At 43.5% G+C, this 22,140-nt stretch overlaps 1 protein-coding gene, 1 long non-coding RNA gene and 1 other non-coding gene across 9 annotated transcripts in view; 2 read left to right on the plus strand and 1 right to left on the minus strand.

Annotated features, from left to right (window-relative positions):
* Positions 1-1,603: 1,603 nt before the first annotated feature.
* Positions 1,604-22,139, plus strand: LOC115509041. 4 transcript variants are annotated; one of them, XR_004908367.1, is made up of 7 exons: positions 1,604-2,202; positions 7,720-7,876; positions 16,636-16,740; positions 17,863-18,226; positions 18,870-18,995; positions 20,091-21,322; positions 21,875-22,139. It is a non-coding gene; the product is annotated as an uncharacterized LOC115509041 (long non-coding RNA). The 4 variants fall into 4 exon arrangements; XR_004908368.1 differs by lacking the exon at positions 7,720-7,876 and having other exon boundaries at positions 1,606-2,202; XR_003967209.1 differs by lacking the exons at positions 1,604-2,202; positions 7,720-7,876 and having other exon boundaries at positions 15,087-16,740; positions 20,091-20,882; positions 21,143-21,322; positions 21,875-22,138.
* On the plus strand, positions 10,342-10,410 carry LOC115509536. The gene has a single exon (XR_003967421.1). It is a non-coding gene; the product is annotated as a small nucleolar RNA SNORD2 (small nucleolar RNA).
* NOD1 (nucleotide binding oligomerization domain containing 1) overlaps positions 19,661-22,140 on the minus strand; it is a 76,275-nt gene continuing 73,795 nt past the window's right edge. For 3 of the 4 annotated variants that reach the window (XM_030308177.1, XM_030308178.1, XM_030308180.1), the window contains one exon: positions 19,661-20,750. In XM_030308177.1, the coding sequence (XP_030164037.1) occupies positions 20,568-20,750 (183 nt within the window). In that variant the 3' untranslated portion in view covers positions 19,661-20,567. The remainder of the gene's footprint in view (positions 20,751-22,140) is intronic. The other variant, XM_030308181.1, reaches the window with a different exon arrangement.

Genomic DNA, 22,140 nt, shown 5'->3' on the forward strand with positions numbered 1-22,140 from the left:
TATAGTCTCCTGATTTGTTCATTTTAGCCACTCTGACTGGCATGAGGTGATATGTGAGTGTGGTTTTGCTTTGTATTTCCCTGATGAGGAGAGACGTTGAGCATCTTTTCATGTGCCTGTTGGCCATCCGGATGTCTTCTTTAGAGAAGTGTCTATTCATGTTTTCTGCCCATTTCTTCACTGGGTTATTTGTTTTTCAGGTGTGGAGTTTGGTGAGCTCTTTATAGATTTTGGATACTAGCCCTTTGTCCGATATGTCACTTGCAAATATCTTTTCCCATTCCATTGGTTGTCTTTTAGTTTTGTTGGTTGTTTCCTTTGCTGTGCAGAAGCTTTTTATCTTCATAAGGTCCCAGTAGTTCATTTTTGCTTTTAATTCCCTACAGCATGGGACATTTAATCTCAGGATTGTGTGTTCAAGCCTCATGTTGGGTGTGGAGTCTACTTAAAAAAATTTTTTTCCCCCTTGTTAGGCGAAGGGAACCTTTAGGATTTGGATGCTACAGTTTCTCTTGGATCTCCTTTGTAATCACTCAAAAGTTTCTGGTTCTTGGCTAGAAGGGGACAATTTTCCAGAGAACTTTTTGTTTACATTATCAAGTTTCTGCATCTCCTGGCTCCACCAAAAGAAGGACAGCTTGATAGTGGTCAAGAAGGTTTGGAGTATATGGACCAAGACAGGGTTTGGGAAGTCCTTAACAATGGCACAAGGATCAGAAGTTGACATGAGGAAATATCAGAGACCTCTTCATCTGGAGGTTGTAATTTTAAGGGACTTCGAGTATGGATAGTTCTGAAGATGGAAGAGGAGGGAAGAGAAAGGAAAGATAAATAGGAAAGTGTGGAACAGAGTTTTAGATGGACGCACAAAACTGAGGCAGATTAAAAATTTTTCACATCTCATTGGTCTAGGCAAAGAGTTTTAGGGAACCTTAAGAATCTGGATTATATCTCTCTCAGTTTCTTAGCCATATTTTAAATTTAAACTCACAAGGAATTACAAAAAATAATACCAAGCATTCCTGTGTCCTTCATGCAACTTTCCTGAGGTGCCTCAGTGGTGATATCTTGTATAAGCATATTTCGTTATCAAAACCAAGAGATTGACATTAGTACAATACTTTTAACGACAGACCTTATTTGAATTTTTGTATAGTTTTATGAAATTTTATCACATAGGTACTTTTTTAAAGTTTTTTTTTTTTAATGTTTTTAGTTTTTTTGAGAGAGAGAGTGCAAGCAGGGGAGGGGCAGAGAGAGGGAGACACAGAAGCCGAAGCAGGCTCCAGGCTCTGAGCTGTCAGCACAGAGCCTGATGTGGGGTTCAAGCCCACGAACGCGAGATCATGACCTGAGCTGAAGCCATACGCTCAACCGACTGAGCCCATAAAGATTTTTTTTTTAACGTTTGTTTAGAGAGAGAGAGTGCAAGCATATGCAAGTTGGGAAGGGGCAGAGAAAGAGGGAGAGAGAGAATCCCAAGCAGGCTCTGTGCTGTCAGGGTGAAGCCTGACCTCAATTCAACAAACTCTGAGACCATGACCTAAGCTGAAATCAAGAGTCGGACATTTAACCGACTGAACCACCCTGGCATCCTGTAAGATTTTTATTTTTGAGTAATTTCTGTACCCAGTGTCGGGCTCCTACTCACAACCCTGAGATCAAGAGTCCCACACTTCATTGACTGAGCCAGCCAGGTGCCCCCATTCACATATGTAGATTCTGCTAACTACAATCATCAGGGTACAGAACTTTTCTATCTTCACAAAGAAACTCTTATGCTAACCTTTCTATAACCTTCTCCGTATTTCTAACCACTGGCAACCACTGGGGCAACCACTGACCTATTCTTCATCTGTATAATTCTGTCATTTCAAGAATGTTCTAGAAGTGGAGTTATAAAGTATACAACCTTTCGAAATTGGCTTTTTTTACTCAGCATAATGGACGTGAGATCCCCTCATGCATCCACAGTTTGTTGCATGTATCGTGTTGTTCCTTTTCATTGTTGAGTAGTAGTCCATAGTATGGGTGCGCCACAGTATATCCATTCACTTTTCATAGGACATTTGGATTGTTTCCACTTGTCAGCTATACAAATAGAGCTACTACTATAAACATTCATGTACGGATTTCTGATGTGGATGTGTGTTTTCATTTCTCTAGGATAAATACCCAGGAGTATCATTGCCAAGTCTTAAGGTAAGTCTGTGTTTAACTTAATAAGGAACTGCCAAACTTCTCTTCAGAATAGCTGTACCATTTTATATTCCTACCAACGATGTATGAGAGATCTAATTGCTCTATATCCTTGCCAGTGGTTGGTATTGTGGAATTTTTTTTTTTTTTTTTGCCATTTTAATAGAGGTATAGTGGTGTATCATCATGCTTTGATTTGTATTTTTCCAGTGGGTAATGATGTTGAATATCTTTTCATATGCTTATATATGCCATTAAATACTATTTGCCATTCAAATATCTTCTGTAGGGAAATGTGTAAGTCTTTTGCACATTTTCTAATTGAATTTTGTGTGTTTTTACTGTTGCATTTAGAGCATTCTTTATATATTCTGAATGCAGATCTCTTACCAGAACTGTGCATTGCAAATATTTCTCCCAGTCTGTATCTTTCTCTTAACGGGGTCTTGCTCAGAGCAAAAGGATTTGGTTTTGATAAAGTCCAATTTATTGGTATTTTCTTTTATGGATCATGATTTTAGAGTCATGTCTAAGAATTCTGCATAACTCAGAAGATTCCCTCCTATGTTGTCTTCTAAAAGATTTATGGTTTCACGTTACATGTGGATTTATGATCCATTTGGGGTTAATTTTTATATCAGGTGTGAGGTCTAAGTCAAGGTTCATATTTATGCCTAGGGATGTACAGTTATTCTAACACCATTTGTTGGAAAAAAAAAAAAAACATCCTTTTTCCTTTGAATTGCTTTTACCTTTTTGTCCATATCCGTTGACTGTGTTGTGTGGGTTATTACTGGCACTCGTTTCCATCGATCTGTGGAATCCACGTGGCCACATTGTCATGATGACTGTGGCTGTATAAGTGTTTGAAAATGAGGATAGTGTGAGTCTAGCAACTTTTCTTTTTTTTTTCCTTTTCGTTTCATTTTCTGTTCGTGTATTTCCCTATAAATTGAGAAACTTTCTCTAGATCTACAAAAAAATTTTTTTCATAAATTTCATAACATTTCAATAAACATATAATTCAGTTTGGGGAAAACTGATATCTTTAGTATGTTGAATCAGTTTTTCAGTCCATAAACCTAGTAAGTTTGTCTATTTAGGTCTTTTAAAAACGTTTGTATCAAAAACAAAAGTTTTTATCAGAGTTTTGTAGTGTTTGCATACAGATCCCCTACGTTTTGTTAGGTTTAGACTGCAGCATTTTTCTTTTGAGGAGAAATTATAAGTGGTATTGTGTTTTTAATTTCAGTTTTGACATGTTCGTTGCTGATAGAAGAAACACAGTTGATTTTTGTATATGACTCTTGTACTTGTGACCCTGCAAAATTCAATTATAAGTGTTTCCTTTTCTTCTGTTTCCTGGAAGAAATGGTGTAAATTCCTGTTATTTGTTCTTTTAATATTTGGTACAATTCAGCAGTGAAATCATCTGGCCTACACACAGCTTTATCAAAAAGTTCTAAAATGTTGATTCAATTCCTTTAGTAGTTACGAGACTATTCAGTGTATCTATTTTATTTGGGTAAGTTTTGATAGTTTGTTGCTTTTGGGGAATTGGTCAGTTTCATCTAAGTTGTTGAATGTATGTGCATAGAGTTGTTTGTAGTAAGTATTATCCTTTTACTGTCTGCTGGGTCTGTAATGTCTGCTGACATCTCCTTTTTCATTCCGGATGTTGGTAATTTCTCTTATCTCTTTCTGGTAGACATGAAAATGCTTTGTTATCCATTGTGCCCATCTCTTTTAATTCATGTATATAAACTGTTTACATTTAATGTAATTATTGGTATGTTAGGATTTAAGTCAGCTATTTTATTTTTCTGTTTCTTTCTTCTGTTCTTCATTGATCTTTGCTGTCTTTCTGTGAGTCACCTGAAGACTTTTTAGTATTCCGATTAGATTGATGTATAGTGTTGATAAGTCTATTTCTTTGTATAATTTTGTTAGCAGTTACTGTACATTTGCATATGTAACTTATCACAGTCCAGCAATATCAACCTTACGCCACTTCAGATGAAATGTAGAAGCATACCACTGGATAGCTGGGATTTTGTTTCCTTTTTGTGGTAAGGTACCTGTCAAATGAGCAATTTGCCCATGTCAGATTTCCCCAAAGTGACCACTGCTATAATACCTAATTGTCCTTGATGCAATTGTGCAACTTAGGAAGTTGTATGCAGGATTTAGCAGTATAACAGTATATCATGAAGGAAAAATTATTTGGTCTGACATTGAATGCAGACTTAGACTAAAAAGACCTCATGAGCATCATTGCACTGATAATATGTTGTGCAGGTACATAACCTCCAAGAATCTGGCCAAGGACCAGCTGTAGCCAACTGAGAACTCATTTAAAAACAAAACAAGAGGGGCGCCTGGGTGGCGCAGTCGGTTAAGCGTCCGACTTCAGCCAGGTCACGATCTCGCGGTCCGTGAGTTCGAGCCCCGCGTCAGGCTCTGGGCTGATGGCTCGGAGCCTGGAGCCTGTTTCCGATTCTGTGTCTCCCTCTCTCTCTGCCCCTCCCCCGTTCATGCTCTGTCTCTCTCTGTCCCAAAAATAAATAAACATTGAAAAAAAAAATTAAAAAAAAAACAAAACAAGAACAGTTCTAGGAAGATGAAACTAAAAGGAGTAATTCTTTTTTTTTTTTTTTTAATTTTTAAATTTAAGTTTTAGTCAACATACAGTGCAATGGTGGTTTGGTTTTAGGAGTACAATTCAGTGATTCATCACTTACATACAACACCCAGAGCTCATCACAACAAGTAGTGTCCTTAGTATCTATCACCCATCTAGCCCATCCCCCACCCACCTCCCTCCATCAACCCTCAGTTTGTTCTCTATGGTTAAGAGTCTCTTGTGGTTTGTTTCCCTCTCTCCTCTTCCCCCACCCCGTATGTTCCTGTTTTTGTTCCTTAAATTCCACATATGATTGAAATCATATGGTATTTGTCTTTCTCTGATTGACTTATTTCACTTAGCCTAATACATTCTAGCTCTGTCCATGTTGTCGCAAATGGCAAGATTTATTTATTTGTTTGTTTGTTTATTGACAAGTTTATTGACATATAGTGTATATGGTAAGCTCTCGGCTTCAGGAGTAGATTCCCATGATTCATTCTTCTTGATGGCTGAGTAATATCCCATTGTGTATATATACACCACATCTTCTGTATCCATTCATCAGTCAACGGACATTTGGGCTCTCTCCATAGTTTGGCTATTGTTGACAATGCTGTTGTCAACATTGGGATGCGTGTACCCTTCCGAATCTGTGTTTTTGTATCCTTTGGGTAAAAACCTAATAGTGCAATTGCTGGATCGTAGGGTAGTTCTATTTTTAATTTTTTGAGGAACCTCCATACTGTTCTCCAGAGTGGCTGCACCAATTTGCATTCCCACCAACAGTGCAAGAGGGTTCCCCATTTTCCACATCCTCATCAACACCTGTTGTCTTATGTTGTTAATTTTAGCTATTCTGACGGATGTGAGGTGGTATCTCATCATGGTTTTTATTTGCATTTCCCTGGTGATTAGTGATGTTGAGCATCTTTTCATGTATCTGTTAGCCATCTGGATGTCTTCTTTGGAAAAGTTTCTATTCATGTCTTCTGCCCATTTCTTAACTGGGTAATTTGTATTTTGGATGTTGACTGTGATAAGCTCTGTATAGGTTTTGGATACTAACCCTTTATCAGATATGTTTGCAGGTGTCTTCTCCCATTATGTAGGCTGCCTTCTAGTTTGGTTTTTGCTTTGCTGTGGAGAAGCTTTTTATCTTGATGAGATCCCAGTAGTTCACGTTGGCTTCTGTTTCCCTTGCCTTCGGCAATGTGTTTAGTAAGAAGTTGCTGCGGCTGAGGTCAAAGAGGTTGCTGCCTATGTTCTCCTCTAGGATTTTGATGGTTTCCTGTCTCACATTTAGGTCTTTCACCCATTTGGAGTTTATTTTTGTGTATGGTGTAAGAAAGTGGTCCAGGTTTATTCTTCTGCTTGTCACCATCCAGTTTTCCCAACACCATTTGTTGAAGAGACTTTTTTCCATTGGATATTCTTTCCTGCTTTGTTGGATATTCATTTCTGGGTTTTCTGTTCTCTTTCATTGATCTGTGTCTGTTTTTGTGCCAGTACCATACTGTTTTGATGACTACAGCTTTGTAATGTAACTTGAAATCTGGAATCATGATGCCTCCAGTTTTGCTTCTCTTTTTTGGGATTGTTTTTGCTATTAAGGGTCTTTTGTAGTTGCATACAAATTTTATGATTGTTTGTTCTAGCTCTATGAAAAATGCTGGTGGTATCTTGATAGGGATTGCATTCAATGTGTAGATTGCTTTGGGTAGTATAGACATTTTAACAATGTTTGTTCTTCCACGGACATGGAATACTTTTCATTTCCTTCTGTCCTCTTCAGTTTCTTTCATGAGTGTTCTATAGTTTTCAGAGTGTTAGATCTTTTACCTAGGTTAATTCCTAGGTATCTTACTGGTGTTGGTGCAATCGCAGATGGAATCAATTCCTTCATTTCTTTTTCTGCCGGTTCATCATTGGTGTATAGAAATCCAACAGATTTCTGCATGTTGATTTTATATGCTGCAACTTTGCTGAATTCATGTATCAGTTTACACTTTTGTGGTGGAGTCTTTTGGGTTTTCTACATAGAGTACCAGGTCATCTGCAAATAGTGACAGTTTGACATCTTCCTTGCTGATTCGGATGCCTTTTATTTCATTTTGTTGTCTGATTGCTGAGGCTAAAACTTTCAGTACTATGTTAAATAGTAAGGGTGAGAGTGGACATCCTTGTGTCGATCCTAACTGTAAGGGAAAGGCTCTCAGTTTTTCCCCATTGAGGGTGATATTAGCAATGGGTCTTTCATATATGACCTTTATGATGTTGAGGTATGTTCCATCCATCCCTACTTTGTTGAGGGTTTTTATCAAGAATGGATGCGTCTATTGAGAGGATGGTATGGTTCTTATCCTTTCTTTTATTAATGTGGTGTATCATGTTGATTGATTTGCGAATATTGAACCAGCCCTCTAGCCCAGAAATAAATCCCATTTGATCATGGTGAATAATTTTTTTTTTAATTTTTTTTTTCAACGTTTATTTATTTTTGGGACAGAGAGAGACAGAGCATGAATGGGGGAGGGTCAGAGAGAGAGGGAGACACAGAATCGGAAACAGGCTCCAGGCTCTGAGCCATCAGCCCAGAGCCTGACGCGGGGCTCGAACTCACGGACCGCGAGATCGTGACCTGGCTGAAGTCGGACGCTTAACCGACTGCGCCACCCAGGCGCCCCTGAATAATTTTTTTAATATAATAAAGAGTAATTTTTAAAATACCTTGAAAGGTGATTGTCGTGGGTTGAATTGTTTTTCCAAAATGTTATGTTGAAGTCCAAACCCCAGGTACCTGTGAACGTCACATTATTTGGAAATAGGGTCAAGTTAAGATGAGGTCATATTGGATCGTGGTGGGCCCTAAATCCAATGACTGGTGTCTTTATTAGGAGAAGGAGGTTTGGAGATGCAGAGACCACAAAGAGGGAAGTAGGCCATGTAATGACAGCAGCAGAGATTGGAGCACTTGCTGGTACAAGCCAAGGAGCACCAAGGATTAAAGCAACTACCAGAAGCTGGGAAGGATTTTCCCTTACAGCCTCCAAAGTGGGTATGGCCCTGTTGCCACCTTAATTTGAGACTTCTTGACTTCAGAATTACGAGAGAATCAGAATCTATGGTATTAAGCGACCTAGTTTGTGGTAATTTTTTGTGGCAACCCTAGCAAACTAAGAGCGACCCAAGGCAAAATCTACTGTGAAGATGCAGGGCTGATGAGATGTCCTGAGCACCTTGGCCATCAGGACCGGCCTCACTGGCAGTTTATCTGGCCTGTATCCCTCACTATAGGCGTTTCTCTTACAGACGAGTGACAGTTAGGACAACAGACAACCAGACAGATAATAGGAATGCTGAGTTAAATGCTTAGAAGCAAAATTTCACCAAAGAACAGTGCAAACTGATCAGAATTCAAAAGCCCTAGGAACGAAATAGAGACCAAACAGTGAAGGGCTCAACAGATTATTTGGAGTTCATACTCAGCTGCTGTCAAACAAGGTGAGGTTTCTTGGGCTAGCTGAGGAACCAAGGGGGCGTCCCTGTAAGAAAATTGGACAGGCCTGCAGGTTTGGACTCGTCCTAGGTGATCCAAAGAAGGGTTAACGGGAGTGGAGACCAGTCGTGATTTGGGGCTATTTGATTGTGTACCTTGGTAATTTTATCTCAGAGGCCGTACCTTTAAAGCCCAGCTAGAATCCTCACTGGCAAAAAACTGTGTTAGAAGAGTAGGGGGTATAATTACATTTGGAGCGGCAGTTCCGTTGGTTCAGATGTGCTCACAGAGTGGTTGTGCTCTATCTTGGTTCATTAGAGCCGGGTGGAAATGTTACAGTCTTCCTATTAGCTGCCAAGGCCATTTTTCACTTTCTGAGGGCCCGGCCTGGAGAGAGCCCATAGCACTTTCGCCTACAGTCCCTTAGTTAAAATGCAGTCGTGTGGCCACATTAAATGCACAAGAGGCTGGAAAGTAGACTTTGGCTGTGTGCTCAGAAAGAAATGTGAATCAAGTTTTACAATTACATAACCATACTCTTCGTTTTGGGTTTTTCATGGTGGTTGTCCCTTTTAAATTATGTTTTGCCTTTGTCCCCATTCCCACTCCCGCAGACCTACACCCTCGTGTATTTAACATATGCCCTTCTGATTGACCTTCTGTATATTAATTTGAAGTTATGAATCTCTGAAAAATATATGATTGCTTTGAATACGTTTTTAAATGTATATAAATGTTTGTTGTCTGTATGTCATTCTGATTATTCATTTTTTCACTATATGTTTTTGAGATCTATCCACGCTGACACCTGTAAACCGAATTCTTCCCTCCTGATTGCTTCAAAATACTCCATTTATTCATATTATTTCAACATTTTATTCTGCCATGTACAAAAGACAAAAATGTTTTAGTAACTTAATAATGTCATATTTACTTTTTTTATTGTTTTTAAAATTTTTAAATTTTTTTTTATTTTTTTGAGAGAGAGAGGGAGACAGAGTGCGAGCAGGGGAGGGGCAGAGCGAGAGGGAGACACAGAATCCGAAGAGGCTCCAGGCTCTGAGCTGTCAGCACAGAGCCTGACATGGGACTCGGACTGATGAACTGCAAGATCATGACCTGAGCCGAAGTCGGACGCTTAACCGACTGAGCTACCCAGGCGCCCCTAATAATGTCATATTTATTCTTTATTTTATTCTCAAATGCGCAATTTGGGCTGGGATTGCAGGGGCAGCTCATCTCTGCTCCCCTGCAATTATCAGCTGGAGCTGGCAATGACTCAATGGGTTGGGGTCAGAATTAGCTGAAGGCTCGCTCTCTCACACGTAGTGGTCAGTGTTGGCTATTGGTTGGGACCTCAGCTGGGGTTGTTTGGTGGCACACCTATACATGACATGTCCGTGTAGCTGCACGGCTTTCCCATAGTGCAGTGGCTCAGTTCCAAGAACTGTTGTCCCAAGAGGGCAATGCAGAAGTGCGTGAGTTTCTTGCGACCTTGTCTTGAAGTCACGTGGAGTCACTTCCATTGTACCCTGTTGGTTAAGGGGGACACAGGGTCTTCCCAGGTTCACAGGGAGAAGACATAAAGCCCACCCCCCAATGGAAGGAATGTCAGTGTTACGTGGTTAAAAAAAAACCAAACAAACATGTGGGAATGTGGGATGGAGTATGTTGTGGCATCTATCTTTGGATAGGACAGTCTGCCACATTTGTGAAAATAAAAAATCTGATTTGGATATGACGACATGATTTGGATACCAAGGCTGGTTAGCAAAGCTTTTTAATTATAAAAGTTATATTCCAGTATGCTCTTTCTTTTTGGACAGAGTATTAGACTGTAGTCAATAATTGCTTGCTTCTTGTATTCTTAGACTTTTGTTCTAAGATTATCAATACCTTTCCCCTCAGTCCTTGTTTTTTATGTGATCGATATAATGAGATCAACCAGTTCATAGGACATGATGATGAAGAATGTAATACAGAGAAATTGATTTTTGTTTTCTTTAAAAAATACATCCTATAGTGAAATGATGGCAATCATCTTTCAGGACTGACCTGTGATGAAGAGAGTACCCATTGCCCACCACTTGGTTATTTGGGGGGAAAAAACTTAGAAGAAAGAGTAATAGCTAGTTCTCAACCTTTTTTTTTTTTTTTTTTTTTTTTCCTGGAGCTGCCCAGAGAATCTCTTAGGTACTGGATATTCTGATTAGATACCCTTAATGCACATGTGACTATTCTGAGCTGATGGTCTCCATCACTAGAAAGTAGGTCTGTAATTTTTGTAGTTCTCATGCTTGCTTTCTCCGATCTGTTCTCTCCTGAGACTCTGTTAAATATGATGGTGCTTAAGGACAACACTGCCAAGATCGCTCTACCTTTCTTAAAGAGATACAATGTGAGAAGAGTGGGGAAGCGTTCTCACAATCAGCAAGGCCAAGAAAAGGTTGTAGTTGAAATCATCCAACCCTGTGCTGATGTCTGTGTATCACTTTAGCCATTTCTCTCAATTCAGAAAAACCATGGCCAATCAGATGGCAGTGGTGATCATGGCAGCATTTCCCTTTGGGTACATAGAGTTTTCACCAAGGCAGAAAGTCACTGCTTAAAAAATGTGACGTATGGTGGGCCAGTCAAGTCTGTCCCTCCTCCTCCTTGATTCTCTAGGTCAAGATGAGATTGATTCTCCTCCTCCTGATTGTCCCTCCTCCTCCTTGATTCTCTAGGTCAAGTCTTGGGCTTTTGTTTTATTTTGTTTGTTTGTTTGCTGGAAATTTCCAAATGTATACAAAAGTAGAGAGAACAGTATAGAGAACTCCCATGTACCCATCCCCTAACTTCAGCAGTTACCAACTCAAGGCCAGTAGGACACGCTTTAAAAATATAACCATAATATCCTACATTTGAAAGTTAGCGATTTTTGAGGCTGTTGAAACATGCAAAGGTGTGCCATTGGAGAGAATGAAGCAAAGATACAGATAAGTGGCATATAGCATGACAAAGGAAAAGAGCTCCAATCGCTAAAGTCTTGGAGAAGGCTCCAGTTTGGCAGGTCTCCCCTTGATGTGAAGAGCTATGCCCCGTTATTCTATCCTAATAAATCCCCTCCTCCTTTTTTTTTTTTTTATAACATTGCTTTGAGTTAGACTTTCGTGACTAATGTTACTGCTATCTAGATAGCTTAGTGTTACTCCTCTCCGTGTTCTTTGATTTTTCGCACCACTCAACTTAGTTTAGCAATGGTAATGCTAACAGCTACCATTTATTGAATGCCTACCGTGTGCCAGACCCTCTTACCAAGTACTTAACCTTCATTCCTTATAAGGACCCAGCGAAAACAATTATTTCCCTGTGTTGTTGATGAAGAAAAGAAGATTTACATGGCTTAGGTAGTCTGTGCTCAGGTTACACAGTTAGTAAGCACGGAACCAAAATCCTGCTCAGATCTTTCTAACCCTCAACCTCTGTTCTCACTGTGCCATGCTGCACGTGATGGACATGATTTTTATTTTCTAAAAAGCTAACCTAAGTCTGTAGCATTAAACCATCAGGTCGGCAGACCGTTGCCTCGCCTTTCTAGGCACACAACTAGACTCCTTTGCATTTAGGGTTGGCCTTGTGGTTGGGCTCTACCTTTGAAATGTGAATAGAAGAGACGTGCCCTGTTTCATGACTGGGCCCATAAAGCTTCCCATTGGCTGCCCTCTGTGCTCTTCCTGCTTCTGCTATCTGGTTTACACTGCCGAGGGTGACCTTGGCAACCACATGTTGAAGATGGCAAAAGCTGACAGCCTGGGTCCCTGAGTGACTATGCAACAGAGCTTTCTACCACCAATCTAAAACCTTCTGGAACGGTTTATATGAATCATAAAGTCCTACTGTATTTAAGCCATTGTACATGTAGGGGTCATTTCTTAACAACAGCTAGCCTTCCTTAATTTTTATGTACTGTTTCGGTTATTCAGTATTTACCTGTGAGAGAGGGAGGGAGAAATGGATGGATGGATGGATGGATGGATGGATGGATGGATGGATGGATGGATGGGATTTCTCAGCTCTGCTTAAGACATTGCAGAGGTCAGGCCCTTTCAAAAGAGCCAAATATCTTCTGGAATTACTCTGGGGTCGTGAAGGAGATAAACGAGCAGGATAATGATGGGGGAGGTAGGCACCCTGGGGTGAGCAGAGGCTTGATTCTGTTTCAAAAGGGGAATTGTGGACATGGGTGGGTCCCTTGGAGGCGTTGTGAGGGTGGGGGAATTAGGAAGTGAGAAAGGGAAGTGGGACAACAGCAAGGGCGAAGTTGGCCAGCCCCAGGCTCTGCCCAAAGGCCTGGTAATGGTCACAGAAGTGACCTTCAGAGCTCTGAAGCTGCTGGCGCCAGAATGCTCCAGATAGGAATGACCCCTGTTAGGACAGACTGTTCTCCTTTTACCATTAGTGGTTTTTAAAGCAAACGCAAGCAATGTTTTTGCACAATGATTAAAATTGTTATAGGACAGATTAAAAAAAGTGACGAGAAAGAATGAGCATGTTAGAGTTGTAACTACTAAAGTGTATTGTACTGGAAGATAAATAATGTGTAAAAAGGCAACTCGTAGTTAGGGTGGTGGTGGGGTTCTTGGAGATGGCAAGGGTAAAAAGAATCATCTAGGGTTTGACTGGATCCAGCATTCTCACCCAGGAGGATATCGCCCCTAAGAGGGTGAAAATTGGTTCATGGGGGAGCAAAAAGAACTTGGATATTCAGTGGTTTGTGGCCCTCCAGGGGTCCATAAAGAGAAATATATCTGTGGTGGTAGAATTTCATGGTGGGAAGGGGGAATTAGGAAAAAATGTCTAAATATCTCCTTAAAGGGGTGATGATGGAAAAAAAGGTTGAGGCACACTGGACTAGATGATTCCAATGGAGGAATTTTGTTGACCATCCATGGGTCCTCCTGGGAAAATGAATTAAAAGTAAGTGCATTATCTTGACGGAAGGAAAAAGACCTTACCCATGGCCTAGGAATGTGGGAAATATAAAATGCACTGGGAAATATAAAAGCAGCAGTGGGCAGCTGGGCCACCCCCACAGCTGCTCAGTAGATGATCAACTGCTCCCTCCGTAAACGTCAGTGTCCAGGACGCTGGGCTGAGGGCCTGAGACACGTGGGGCCATTTCCCAGACAAGGCGATAGGAGGGGACAAGGCAGGGTGCAAGTCAGGATTCAGGAATTAACCCGCCCACCTCCCACCCTCCCAATTTGTTTTGTTTTATTCCTTTGTCTTCTGCCTCCTTCCCTGTTCTCTCAAGACGCCCATCATTCATTTCTTCTACAGGCTGGGGAATCAGTAGCAATGTTAATGAGTGAAAGAAAAGAATGCTGGGGCGCCTGGGTGGCGCAGTCGGTTAAGCGTCCGACTTCAGCCAGGTCACGATCTCGCGGTCCGTGAGTTCGAGCCCCGCGTCGGGCTCTGGGCTGATGGCTCAGAGTCTGGAGCCTGTTTCCGATTCTGTGTCTCCCTCTCTCTCTGCCCCTACCCCGTTCATGCTCTGTCTCTCTCTGTCCCAAAAATAAAATAAACGTTGAAAAAAAAAAATTAAAAAAAAAAAAAAAAAAAAAAAAAAGAAAAGAATGCTAGAAACAGCCGCGGGCTGACATCAAAGAAATGAACTTCAGCCCTGTGATTGTCGTGTGGAAGGCCTGGAAATACACGCGAACATCTGTGAAATCAAATCAAAACGCAGACAGGCTTTTGGTCTCCCTACTCCATGTTTCCAGATATGATTTGGATGCGCAGTTCCTTAACAAAATAAAAATGAAGGACCATGTCAAGTATGGGGAATGGTTCTCATCCCACGGGTGTTCAGCCGTGGAAATGGCTTCTGGCTCTAGGCTGCTTGAAAGTCTAGAGTTTGCTATCAGTCTGAAAATAGCGATGTTGTTTCAGAGGGGCTCTGAAGGATGGAAAGGAGGGCCCAGCACAGGCCACTCTTTTCTCTTGCCTTCTCCCTGGTGCTCATTAAGGAAAAGGTTCTGATCAAACAGTAAGAGTTACTACTTCTGAAGCCCTTACGACAGGTCAGGTAGTTTTAAGTGCTTTACATATATTAATTTACTCCTTTAACCAAACAGCCCTGTGAGGGGAGTACTATTATCACAATGGGAAACTCAAGCTCCGAAAAGCTAAGTTGCTTATCCAAGGTCACACAACTACTGGTGGCACTGAGAATTGAGGCGATAGGAGCCCTGGGGCCAACTCTCTACTTGCCAATGATGGCTTTGAGCACAAGAGTGAATGGGCTTACACTCAAATTGCTTTTGACATTACATCCTTGGTATGGAGTCTTATTTAATATTTTTAAATCTACATTCAGATTAGCATATAGTGCAACAAGGATTTCAGGAGTAGATTCCTTCATGCCCCTTACCCATTTAGCGCACCCCCCCCTCCCACCACCCCTCCAGGAACCCTCTGTTTGTTCTCCATATTTAAATGGACTCTTAAAAACTGAGAATAAACTGAGGGTTGACGAGGGGTGGGAGGGAGAGGAAAGTGGGTGATGGGCATTGAGAAGGGCACCTGTTGGGATGAGCACTGGGTGTTGTATGGAAACCAATTTGATGATAAATTTCATATTAAAAAAAGTCTCTTATGTTTTGTCACCCTCCCTGTTTTTATATTATTTTTGCTTCCCTTCCCTTATGATCATCTGTTCTGTGTCTTGAAGTCCTCATATGAGTGAAGTCATATGATATTTGTCTTTCTCTAATTTCGCTTAGCATAATACCCTCCAGTTCCATCCGTGTAGTTGCAAATGACATAGAGTCTTCTTTAAAGAACAATATGTCAATCAGCAGGCCTCTGGCGCAGTTGAATCCTTGGGGGGCACTGACAGGATGGACTAATTGCTTACCGGACACATCTGCCCTCTTGTGATGAAAATTATTCAAATAGGATCTTCTCCAGGTCTCTGGAATGCACCTACTTAGTCCTTGGGTCTAGTTCCATGGTTGAAGGATGGAGGATGGGTAGCCAATGAGGAAGCTGACTCTGTAGAGTCAGACTTATGGATCTCCCAACCTTCTCCAAGACGTTCCTAGCTTTGTGACTCTCAGACAGTGAGGCTTATAAATGTGACTCCAGAGTCCTGTAACTTTTAGCACCAGGGATAAGGGGGAAACAGATTAGGCTTCCTGAAGAGTCCCAGGGACACTAATGAGACCCCATCTGCGTCCGTAGGGAAGGAGTTTATTTTGTTTAAGTGGCCCTAGTGGATTAGGACCAGATGTACAAGACTTGGCAGAAAGATGGTCAATTGAAGAATGAACTGAAGGTCACAAACTATCAGAACAGAGAGGAAACGGAAGCAGACAGGCCCGTGTTCTAGTCCGTGCTCTACCGGTGACATGCTGTGTGACCTTGGGCAAGTTGCTTTTGTTTGGCACCAGTTTCCTCAGCGGTAGAGTGACAGAACTGAACTACATGAGCTCAAAATCTCAGGTGTCGCCAGGTGCGTCTTTCAACGTTCACCAAAATCCCTTTTCTGATGGGCTCCCCATCACACACACATTTTTATGCACATTATGATTAGTAAGACAAGATCCACACCCATCGTCATGGGTTTTCCTCATTCATGAAGTAACTCCTACTTCTCTGGGTTGTTGGGAAGTCGTCGTCTCCATTTGATGCAGTGTTAGGGGGTCCCGTCAGACTAGGTTTGTTTGGGCGAAGCAAGGACACGTATGCACAGCTATATATTTTTTTAAGTAAGGAAAACTGATTTTGAAGATACTGATGCCTACGCTGATGAATTATTATGCTGCACAGTGCCAGCTTCAAACAGAGGCTGATTTAGGGATTATTCATTCTCCCTGAAATTGTGGTGATTACTGGTGCCAGCCTGTAGCTCTAATCTGTAGGGTGGGGTCCAGGGTCAAAGGAGACCTTACTGGCTTCACTTTACCTTACAGATTATGTTCTGTAACTTCCATCTGCTTCCAGACCATTTAGTTTACCCCTAGACTTCATGGGCTGACATAGGTTAAAAAAGAAAGAAAACTTCATAGCAAAAATCTTTGATTGATAATCCTACTCCAAAGAAACAACCCTAAAGAATGTTCTACATCCACAGAAACATCATGTGAAATAATCACCACCACAACCAGTCTGGAAGACTGGATCTCTAACATTTGGAACATAATTAAGCAAATTCTCTAACCAACAGAATTCAAACGATAATGATGAAGCCTATGTAACAATGTGGGAACATGTCTGATTGAAAGAAACCACAAACGTCCACTGTGATCATAACCATGTAATTTTCCAGAAGGAAATCCTGACGCATGGCTACAGCATGGATGGACCTGAGGACATCATGCTAAGCGAAGTGAGCCAGTTACGCAAAAATGCTGTGTGATTCTACTTATGTGAGGTACTTAAAATAGTTAGAATCCTAGAGATAGAAAGGGTGGCTGCCAAGGGCTGGGAAGAGGGGAGAGTAGGGAGTTCTCTCATGGGTCTAGAGTTTCAGTGTTCTAAGAAGAGAATTCTAGAGATGGATGGTGGTGATTATTGTGCAACATGACAAATATATTTAATGCCACTGAACCGTTCACTTAAAAATAGTTAAGATGGTGGGGCGCCTGGGTGGCTCGGTTGAGCGTCCAACTTTGGCTCAGGTCATGATCTCACAGCTTGTGGGTTCGAGCCCCGTGTTGGGCTCTGTGCTGACGGCTCAGAGCCTGGAGCCTGCTTCGGATTCTGTGTCTCCCTCTCTCTCTGCCCCTCCCCCCCCTTGCTCTGTCTCAAAAATAAACATTAAAAAAATTAAAAATGAAAATAGTTAAGATGGTAAATTTTATGTATATTTTACCACAATAAAAACAATTGGGAAAAAAATGTCACGAAGTAGGTAAAACGGGAAGATGGCACGCAAAAATGAACTGTTACTATTGTGTTCTGTATACGCATTATCTTTAAAATTTCCTTTCATATAGCAACACTACTGCTTTCATAACAGAAAGCACTGACAGAAAAAAAAATCAGGGAAAAAAATTTTGAGATCTTTGGGTAGTTGTTATTTGCCCCAGGAAGTACCCAGGTAGTCATGGGAAAAACTTGTTTAACATCCTCGCACTTTATAATTTGCTATTGTTTTAAAATTTTTTTTACTACAGATCATTGGGGGCCCATAACCTTTCCAGTTTTAGGTTTTAGTTTAGGTTTACGTTTTAGGCCGGTCTTGGGTGTAGTCCATTCAATTTTCAGGCTGAGGGACTTGTGCCGGGATGGCCCCCGAGGCCCCGCAGCTCTTCGAGAAGCGCATCTGTGTGGTCACAGGAGCCCCGGCCTCCTCACCAGCTTATTCCATTTGCACGAAAACTCCTCCCATGGACCTGGGAGAGTGATCCTGGTTTTGCCTTTCAACTCCAGGGCTAGGGTGGGTTTTTTTTGCTTTTTTTTTTTTTTCTGTAAGTAATCAATTAATCACTAGAAATAGACATGTGGCACACCTGGAAGTGGACCAAAATATCCATGAGCCAAATGCTTCCAGTCCGGCAGCAGAAGGGGATGCCTGGCGAAGGCTTGTGGGCCCAGCTTGGTGTGGAGCAGGAGACGGGAGCTCCTGCTCCCATCTCGACTGTGTGAGGAAGACCTGGATGTGCCTCCCGCTGTTCGGTGAGTGACACTTAAATGGTAGCGCTGTTTGGGGATAACGACGAAAACTAACGGCTATGCTTTTCACTGACAGAGCTAGACTGTTCCAAGAAGCTTGAGGTGGACTATTTTTGGACTTGACTTTGAGAATTTCCAGGCCCATATTTGACCTTGTTGGGAAGTTCCCTAAGCCCAAGCGTTGAGAAGAGAACCACCTGGGCGGTCCATCGTGAGCTGAAATGAACAACGTCGATTTCACTGTAGCTGGCCTATATTGAGCAGGGACCCTGCGCCGGATGTTGCTGTGCTGCTTACCATGCATCAGCATGTCTGGTCCTCACAACCACTCTGTGAGCAGTACTCTAGGATTCCCATTTTTCAAAAAGCAAATTAAGATTCCTATAGTCTTAGGTGCTGGCCCAAAGCCACCTAGTGACTTGACCTGGCTTTTTTTTAGAAGTTCCAAATCAGCACAGACATGCCATAAATGCAGGTCTGAAATATGGGAACTGTCATTTCTTTCCCTAAACCAACCAAAATGTCCTGTGGGAGGAAACAGTCCTAAGTCTGTGGCTTTTTTTTTTTTTTTTCCAATTTTCAATGGATTTCTTCTTCTTGATTAGGAAAGGTCTCTTCTTGTGCAGAAACTCACCAGTGAGTAATGGAGAACCTTTCCAGCAAATCAGGAGACTTGAGAAATAGAAAATCCTTCATTTGCCGTTGGAAGACCAGAGCATTTCCAAATAGACTTTAAGCCAACACTACATAAATTCGAATTTCCTTAGAGGCAGCAGTTTTAATGTTGATAATCTCTAAGAGCAGTACTATTGGGTGGTTTCTGAGTAGACTTTAGACCCTCAAAAGTTTAGTTTTAGTGGTTTAATAAAACCTGAATCTGTATAGTTCTTTTAGCCAGGAAGTCTGAGGTCGAAGCACCCCTGGCCATCAGCTCACCACGCTCATTCCACATCGGTTGCCCAGAATCTCTGGTAGAGATAATCACCCCGTGAAGCAGCCACTCTTACTTAGGTGAGTAGTCGGGTCTGGGGTGAGGGCAGAGGTGGGGGGGAGCTGCCAAAGCAGTCCCTTAGGGGGACGGCCACCACGTGGCTGAATGGCTGGATAGGATTTTCAGAGTTAACTTCCTAAATTGTACTGGGGCTGCTGTACAAAGCCAGACTGGGCCTCCGAGAACTCAAAGGTACTGTCGGTAGGCACCCCCCTGCTTCCCCTCTCCTGTTGGATCTTTATCTTGCCACAGTGGATGAAAGGTCCACCTGGATCTTCCCCGCAGCAGTGAACAGCCCCAGAAAGGAGTCCGTGTGGAACATGGCCCGCCAGGGCCCACTAGAGCGCGGGGCGAGGGCCCAGGGGCCATATCCTAACCCCAGCCACCCCTGACCAAGTCTGTTCCTCTAAGAAGCCAGCTGTGCGGATCCACAGGTCAGATGGAGGGAAAGGCCTCAGTTACTTCCTCGGCTTTTCTTGGTCCCTGGGTAGGTGGAGAGGCCTGCGAAGGACCATACCGATGACTGCTCTGGCCTCCCTCCCCAGCCTCTTCACAGCACCGCACCCCAGGGCCCCACCCAACACAGTGGGTGTCTTTGAAGGGAGTCAGGCATGCAGTGCAGGGATCCCAGCACACCTACCAGGCTGAATCCCTTTTAAAAACCCCAGACTCTGGCAATTAGAAGGAGTGTTTTCAATATTTTATTAACAAATAAATTGGTAGAAGAACAATTTCTCTGGTAATCTCACCGCCCCCCCCCACTCCCATTTAACGTCCAGCATGTGGCCGCCATGATGGTCGGTGTCTAACCTGCTCTGCTAGCTGGGTTCTCAGCAGCCCCCTCGGCCTAGTTCAGTCATCCTCCCAAGGACTTTGGGGCAAGGAGAAAACTCCCCTCCTCAAGAGGGCGAGAGAGAGACAGAAGTTTCTGCTTGGAGGCCAGGGCCACAAAGGCAAGCCAGGCCTTATTCCTTTTGGAGGAGGGGCACAGGTTCTTCTTCCTAGGGCAGAGCACTTGTGCCCGCCCCCATCCGCCTTCCGGAGGAGGTGAGCCCAGCGTGAGAAAGCCCTGAGCGGAAACTCAACGTTACGAGGACACCACTCTTTTCTCTTAGACCTGCTAAGAGGGCACCCGGCGATCTCTGTCAGCAGAGTGAGACTCTAGGACTAAAACAAAAGCCTAGGAGGAGCCCTTGTCTTGGCAAAACCTTGGGTGGATCAAATCGCAACACTGCACAGACCTAGTAACTACAGCGGTGAGGTGAGCAGACCGTCAACCTGTCGGGGAGTACGGAGGAGGAAGAGACTATTCCAGGTAAAACACTTGGTCGTCGAGCACCTTTTCTCCAAGAAGTTTGGCACTAACTCTATACCATGTCCTCAATTCTTCCACGAAGATAGCGTGACCAACTCACCTCCGGGGTCCTCAGGGCAGGCGTTTGAGCTCAGTCTTCTTCCTCTAATGTCCGATAAAAATAACCCTACACGTGCATTACGTCTCTTCATAGTGTATTTACAGTAAGTAAAACGGCCCGCCAGGCACACTCACGCCCTGCAAAATTGTAACAGCTGCTCAGGGACGCTCGTGCCCGTCACCAAGGCAGCAGGGTCCCCTGAGACTCCGAGAGGGGCGAATGCACGGGGCGGCTGGCTCTGCTAGCGGGCCGCCCGGGGCCCACACTCCATGCACAGCAGCGGCCTCTCAGAAGCAGACGATCCGCTTCTCGTCTTGGAAGACTTTGGCCTCCTCTGGCTTTATCAAGTTTCCATTTAGGCTGTCGGGGAGAAACAAAGAACACAAAACATTAGCAGTTTGTAGGAGCCTTCCCGGGACGTGTTCCCGACACCCTCCTGTTCTTCACGTGGCCCAGAAGTTCCGGAACGTGCTCCATTCAGACACTTGCTTGGTAAGATTACTCCCTTCCAGCTGTCGTCGCTCTATGAACTGGGTCTCACTAAGGTCACCAGTAGCCTCTAGGAGCCTGAACTTCATGACCTTGTCTCAGGCCTTGTCTGTCCCGTCCTTCACGGGCGTTTGGCTGTTCTCTCCCCTGCCTCCTTGAACCACCACATTTGCTCGGCTTGATTTCTTGCTCTCTGGTTTTCTCCTGTGTCTGCCACTCCACCTCCGTCTCCTCTCCCATGGTCTCCCGCATGTGGTCTCTAGATACTGGATTCCTCTAGACTGGGGGCTTGGCCCTTTTCCCCAGCTGACCTCATCCCTACGTGAGTGGACCTGCGGCCCAGACCTCTCCCGTGTGGCTCCACTTACTTGACATCTTCACTTGGACGCCGCCCAGGGACCCTGGCTCAGTGCACGGGACCACTCTTTATCCACCTGTGCAAGGTAGCGACCTGGGGGTCGGCCTTGACCCCCTCATCTTCGTAGTCTATCTATCACAAAGTTCTATCTTATTCCCTAAACATCCCCAGAGTGCCTCCCTGGGACCTTTCCATGTCCTCACCACCACCATGGTGGTCTGAGCGCCATTGTCTCTTCTCTGGAGCACTGCAGTGCCCTCCTGCCTGGTCCCTTTACATGTACTCTTCTGGCCTCTTCAAATCCATTTTCCTGGAGGAGCCAGAATGGTCTTTGTAATGCAAATCTGATCATATCCCTCTTTGCTTCACACCCCTCCACGACTTGCCATTGCTTTTAGGATATAGACCCGAATACGTGGCACGACCCACAGATCTCTTATGGTCTAGTCTACCCCCTCTCCTCTGCCCCCTGTTGCCCCTTCTCCTGCACCATCTGAACCCCAGGGCCCACGGACATCTTGCCGTTTTTCAAGGGCACCAGGCCCCTTCCTGCCTCCGAGCCTTGGCATTATGCTATTCCCTCTACCAGTCAGCCAATCAGACCTTCACATTTACTCAGCTGAATTTTGTCTAACAGACTTGGTGGCAGCGTTGGGATCTGAAGCGAACTTCCTCCGGGGCCAAGAAGACCCACAGGCAGGGCGCCCTGCCAGCGCGCTTCTGAGTTCAAGGTCAGCCTCGCCCGTTTCCCCATGTTTCCGGGGTGCCACCGGGGAGTCCCTCTCCATTCGTACTCACCTCCTTGCACCGGAGCTCCCACCCTAACAGGCTTGCCAGTCTACGGTTAACGGGTCAGCACAGACCGATGGGGGTGGGATGGGGGGGCGGTTCTCACGGAGCGCC

Source organism: Lynx canadensis, chromosome A2 (assembly GCF_007474595.2).
Source record: "Lynx canadensis isolate LIC74 chromosome A2, mLynCan4.pri.v2, whole genome shotgun sequence".
Lineage (NCBI taxonomy): Eukaryota > Metazoa > Chordata > Mammalia > Carnivora > Felidae > Lynx > Lynx canadensis.